At 34.6% G+C, this 6,178-nt stretch overlaps 2 protein-coding genes across 2 annotated transcripts; one reads left to right on the forward strand and one right to left on the reverse strand.

Moving 5' to 3' along the window:
* Positions 1-1,939: 1,939 nt before the first annotated feature.
* On the reverse strand, positions 1,940-4,556 carry LOC147537008 (uncharacterized). The gene is made up of 6 exons (XM_086640387.1): positions 4,160-4,556; positions 3,670-3,871; positions 3,297-3,398; positions 3,101-3,207; positions 2,882-2,999; positions 1,940-2,368 (listed from the first exon to the last, which is right to left on the reverse strand). The coding sequence occupies exons 1-6, from the start codon at positions 4,321-4,323 to the stop codon at positions 2,231-2,233; spliced, it is 831 nt and encodes a 276-aa protein (XP_086496513.1). The 5' UTR covers positions 4,324-4,556; the 3' UTR covers positions 1,940-2,230.
* Positions 4,557-4,647: 91 nt separating this feature from the next.
* Positions 4,648-5,629, forward strand: LOC147537009 (ubiquinol oxidase 1a, mitochondrial-like). Its single transcript, XM_086640388.1, has 2 exons — positions 4,648-5,266; positions 5,388-5,629. The coding sequence occupies exons 1-2, from the start codon at positions 4,850-4,852 to the stop codon at positions 5,445-5,447; spliced, it is 477 nt and encodes a 158-aa protein (XP_086496514.1). The 5' UTR covers positions 4,648-4,849; the 3' UTR covers positions 5,448-5,629.
* Positions 5,630-6,178: the final 549 nt, after the last annotated feature.

Here is a 6,178-nt window from a genome sequence, read left to right on the forward strand (position 1 = left end):
TAACTTTCCAGATTTATTAATTTAACCAATTCCTAATTTCTCTCAAATTTTAACCAATTTCTAACTAATTTCAAACTTCTTTCTAACTAATTTCTCACAATTTTTTTTCCAGATTGGTTCTTGTTTACGGAAATTGTTTAATTTACTGAGGATTTCTTGTGTACTAGACACTTTTGTGTTGGGAAATTTTCTGGTTTACCAGAAACTGTTTAATTTACTGGGGATTTCTTGTGTACTAGACACTTTAGTGTTGGGAAATTTTCTGGTTTACCGGAAACTGTTTAATTTACTGGGGATTTCTTGTGTACTAGACGCTTTAGTGTTGGAAAATTTTCTGGTTTACCGGAAACTGTTTAATTTACTGGGGATTTCTTGTGTACTAGACACTTTAGTGTTGGGAAATTTTCTGGTTTACCGGAAACTGTTTAATTTACTGGGGATTTCTTGTGTACTAGACACTTTTGTGTTGGGAAATTTTCTGGTTTACCGGAAACTGTTTAATTTACTGGGGATTTCTTGTGTACTAGACACTTTTGTGTTGGGAAAGTTTCTGGTTTACCGGAAACTGTTTAATTTACGGAAAATTTTCTTGTGTACTAGACACTTTTGTATTGGCAAGTTTCTTGTTTACCGAGAATTGTTTTATTTACTAAGAATTTTCTTGTGCACTAGACACTTTTGTACTCGAAATTGACTTGTTCACCGGGAATTGTTTTATTTACTAAGAATTTTCTTGTGTACTAGACACTTTTGTACTCGAAATTGACTTGTTCACCGGGAATTGTTTTATTTACTAGGAATTTTGTTGGGTTATGTAATAGACACCGAATTTCTCTCTAGATTTTTCTTATTTTCCCTCTCTCTAAATTTTATTCCTTTTTCATATTTTCTCTCCAGATTTTTCTCTTCCCATATTTCCTATTTTTATTCGTTTTATTTCTGTTTAAACATGTTTTCTCTCTCCAATCTTACTACTTTCCTTTTCTCAAAAAGATAGAGATGATGGAAAGAATATAATCGATTTCGAAATATTTATATATAGACAGAAAATTTATATATCTTCTTCTTCTGTTTCTCTAAAAAATTTAGAGAGAGAAAGAAAAAAAATATTCCAGATTTCAAAAATCTTTCCAAAATCTGGGCGGGGGGCTTAATTACTTTAGATGGAATCTTTCAAAAATCTGGGCTGGAGTTTTAATTTTCGCCAAAACTTAATCCCAAATTTTCAAAATTTAAACGAAATAAGAAAGAATCAGCGTTTTTGAGAAGGTTTTAGAGAGAGAAACAAAAAAAAGACAAAGTATTTTCGAGATTTAGATATATTTGGGAAAAATTGGTGCAATTTCAGAGATGATGGAGGAGATAAACTTGAAAAATTTAGAGAGAGAAAGAAAAGGAAAGAATGGTGCAATAGCAAAGAATTTGGAGAAGAAAGATTGGAAATGTAGAAATTTAGAGAAAGAAAGAAAAGGAAAGAAGGGTTCTTTAGCAAAGAATTTGGAGAAGAAAGATTGGAAATGGAGAAATTTAGAGAGAGAAAGAAACGGAAAGAGGGAAGGGAAGGAAGTAGCAGGAATGGGATGGGATAGAGCATTTAATGTTCTTTCCTGTTTCAGTCACACATCTCAAGAAAAAGGGGGAGGGTCCCGTCCAAAGGCAAGATGGGAAGAAAACTAGCAAAAAAAAAGGAAAAAAATAATTCTCTGACATTTGGACCATTTACTCATTTTCTGCCATGGTTGGACTGAAAACTAGTTTACCCCACAAAAATTGGACCATTGACTCATTTTTTGTATTTCTTATAAAGCCAGGATAACGTACTATCTACAAGCACGGTAAAAAAAAACTAGTGGGGTAGAGCATCGGGTGGGGAGACAACTAGCCTATTTGAAGTCAGAGAACCCCAAAAGAGTGTGGGAACTAGTAGAGGGAAGAAGAATTCCATAATCTGATGTTCTTTTAAATAACAAATAACTCGTCTTAGACAGAATCTTCAAGTCTCACTCAGAAACTCTTTCAACAACAAAAAAAAAATCTACTTGCGTCCCAGTAATTGATGCCATCCATGTAGTTGAGCACAAGGAGGTGAGGCATAACCCGCAGTTTCATTTTTTTCCAATAAAAGATCCATTTGTAGTTGAGGCACGAGGTACCACATGTAGCAAGTAAAATAACATATATATAGTCTGTCTCCACAAGATATCATCCACCATCCATCTCCAATGCTGCCCTACTTCATCATCACCAGCAAGACCTTTCTCAAGGCTGATGCTATAAAACTTGCATAGGCCGACAAATCTGTCAAGAGCTTAACAATACCATACGCATTATCGTACGACGACAGCTCCACCACCTCTCTTATCAGATCCTACAATTGCAACAACTAATATCATGAGTTTCTTATAAAAAAAAAACAATACTATAATTAAACATTTTGCATACAACTCTATAACTAATCTAAGGTAAGAAAGACATCAAGATATACACAAACACCAAATCATTTCACATTATTCTTTCATAGGATTTCAATGGAAACACAACAATCTCTTCATTTGTCCTTCTCTTTATCAACAGATGTACTTCTTCGTCTTGGGTCCCCCTTATTTTTTATTTTTTTTTCTAATCTAGATTAATAAAACGTTAACATTTCAAACTAACTTTTATACTACGATTGCAAAAACTAATATATCAGTTTCTCCTTATCAATAAGAATACTCAGATATAACTACAAACACAAGAAACTTATGGACCTTCTACTTCGAAAGGTAAGGGGAAACACTAGTATTGTCTCTAGACAACATCTCGCTATCAATCTACGACACCAAAAACAGTAAAAATCAATCACTACTAAACAAAACTTAAGAACAAAGATAGATATTACCTCGTACTTCTCTACAGTGTACTCTGCAGTTGCGGCACTTGCGTCTTCCTGGCCGTACCACCTTTCAAAGTTGATTAGACGCCTCACGATTTTGAATCTTGTCAACGACTCCTCGTCCCTGTCGCCAAGCGTGGGATTTTTTTTTTAAAAGCTTTGAATTAATATTAATAGAAAAAGGATTGACAAGGGTTTAGATGAAAAACAATAACAGTGTGTTACCACACTAATCCATCCGATATAGCCATTAAACGCTCATCTCTCTCATTCATTGTCCAAGGGCCTCCAAGGGTGGGATCATTCTTTACCTTATCAATAACACCTTCAATCTGTTCATAGAACAAAAAATTCAGCAAGAAGAAAATGCCAAATACTTTAAGACAGATTGGCTGAAGTTAGAGTTGAGGTTTTACAATACCTTTTTTAATTTACGAAAACACGCAATAGTTTTAGGATAAATAACCGTGTCAAGGAATTCCTTGTAGGCATTGCTTTCAGTTGTGCATAGATCACCGAATTCCTAAAAAGAAGGCACCATATTACGACATCAAATTTACTCTCGGAAAAATAAAATAAGCCATATAAGGTAAACAATAATATAAACTATTCTATTAGATGGAAAAAAGAAGATACCAGATTTGTATAAAAAAATGACATAATAATATAAAGACTTGAGTGCTACTTAACAAACAAGACATATTATTATGTTGTAAAAACGAAAATCAGATGCTCCCTTGTTGTTGAGGAAACAAACTGAACCGACCAAATTTTAATTTGTAAAAGAAGATTACCTCCCAAAACTTAATCTCCTTTTCTATCTCTTCTTTAGCAGTAGTTTGATCCAATTGTACAAAACCACGACAGTAGTCACCATTTAGATCCAAATAGTTTACCACTTCATACAAAGTTAGGTCCAGACATTCTAAAAGAGAGCCATCAATCCCATCTTTCTTGGTCCTCTTCCAAAGAGACATATGCTCAATGGCTTTTCCCCTATAAGCAAAAAAAAATAATAATAATAATTTGTGAATTCATTGATTTATCCAAAGTTAGGGTTTGATTAATAAAGATTTAAGCTTAATTTGAGACCTATAAGTCACCATAGGCAGTAATCAATAAATAATGAAAAAGATCTTTAGGGAGACAAATATATGAACATCATAAATCACAAATTATAAAATCTATCAAATACAAACAGCCTTATAAATATCAAACTGAGACCTTAAATCATCACCGCGTAAGAGAGTTTGGACACAATCACTGGAGAGAAGAAACCCATACCTGGATTTCTTTAATTTAAGCAGAAGCTTTCTGGTTAATTTGTCAAAGTCTTCCTGGATAGTTTCTTCTTCGTTTTTCTCCCATAGACTGTTATCTTGTTCTTCTTCTTCTTCTTCCAAGTTTGCCTCCACGTTTTTTCTTTTCCTCGAGCTTTCTGCCTCCATGATTTCTCGCTCAGGCTTTTCCCTCTTTCTTTCTTTCTAGGGTTTCTTCTATTAAGAGCGTCCTTTTTATAGAAATTGAAATTGCCTTATGGTTGTTATGTTATAGGAGTACTTCTTAATCATACAACGGAAATATCTTGAGGAAATCTATCTTCAAGAATTTGAACCCAAGAAATCATCTTTGAGACACAAACTTCAGACTATCAAGAAAGGAAGTGGCTCAATCTCTGAGTATTTGAGTATGATCAAAAAATTGGTTGATTTTCTAGTAGCAGTCAATGATCGAGTCAGTGATGCTGAATTGGCTCGAATAGGCTCATCAGGGTCTAGGAATAGAATACTCACACTTTGTTATTAGGGAGAATTACTGAAACCCCCCAACTCTGATAATGCCTTTACTGAAACCCCCCACCTTAATTAGTAATTACTGAAACCCCCCAACTCCATTTAATTTAACGGTATTGTGCTGTTAGAGAGAGTGAAATGACTAAAACACCATTTACTAAAACCGGACTAAAAAAAGTTCATGAACATGGGGTGCCGGATACTAAAAAGTGGGGCGCATATATCACCGGATTGTCTTCTCCCTCACTGCCTCACGTACATATTGCATCTAATGACATTCATGGAAGTAGCAAAACCTAAATGGTATGAAAGGGCAATGGTTATAGCAGTTCAAGGATTATTCTTCAATGCTTATTTCTTTTCTTACTTGGTTTCACCAAAACTTTCACATAGAATTGTCGGGTACTTGGAAGAAGAAGCAATCCATTCTTATACTGAATTCTTGAACGAATTGGATAAAGGTAATATTGAGAATGTCAAAGCACCTGCTATTGCTATTGATTATTGGAGATTACCTGCTGATTCTACACTTCGAGATGTCGTTATGGTTGTTAGAGCCGATGAAGCTCATCATCGTGATGTTAATCACTTCGCTTCGGTGCGTAAACCCTTCTCCATTTTCACTCTTCATTGAATTGTCTTTACTTTACTTTTCTTTTACTACCAGTTTGTGGAGTTCGACGAAGTCATACTAAATCTAGAGTTTATTGAATTTGCAGGACATGCATGTTCAAGGGCATGAGTTGAAGGAAGAAGCTGCACCTATTGGCTATCACTAAACTTTATGTTACAGAATAGTAGTATATAATAGAACTACTACTTCTGCTGTTATTTCTACTACACTTACTCCCTCAATAACTCTTGCTTTTTGTCTACTTTGTTTCTTGAGATTGAGAACCCAAAAACAATATCTCTTGTATATATGAAAGTAATTTAAATACAATGAAGTTTCTTTCATCAATCCATAGTATCAAAACAACCGTCAAGTTCGAGCAACACTACTGGTAGTACTTCAGACTTTAAAATGGCGAAAACTATGGAAGAAGTTCGAGGTCATTCCACAAATACAAACGTTTATATGGCGAGGGTTGAACGATGTAATAGTCACCAGACTCAAAGGCATTCGATTCTATAACATAGAAACAAAACTGTGTCGGATGTGTGAAGATTATGAAGGGCTTCGATGGCGAGTGTTGAACGATGCAATACTCACCACACTCAAAGGCCTTCGATTCAATATTATACAAACAAAACTGAAGATTATGAAGAAGAAATCAACCATCTCTTTAAAGAGTGTCAATTTGCAAAGAAAACCTGGTTTCGATTTCCTTTAGGCTATCGGTTTGAGGGAAAAAAACTACTCAATCTAATTTGGCTCGATTGACTTTATAAAATTAGAAGACAACCTATATTTTAGGGTTATGGACAGGTTAGTATCATGTTCAACTCACAGGTTGTGCCCTCTCATGTCGGTACAAATTTCTCCATGCTGAAAGAAGTCACTATAATA

The sequence above is a fragment of the Eschscholzia californica genome, unplaced genomic scaffold (genome assembly GCF_041429995.1).
Source record: "Eschscholzia californica isolate CP2 unplaced genomic scaffold, dmEscCali1.0.p SCAF_5, whole genome shotgun sequence".
NCBI classification, from domain to species: Eukaryota; Viridiplantae; Streptophyta; class Magnoliopsida; order Ranunculales; family Papaveraceae; genus Eschscholzia; species Eschscholzia californica.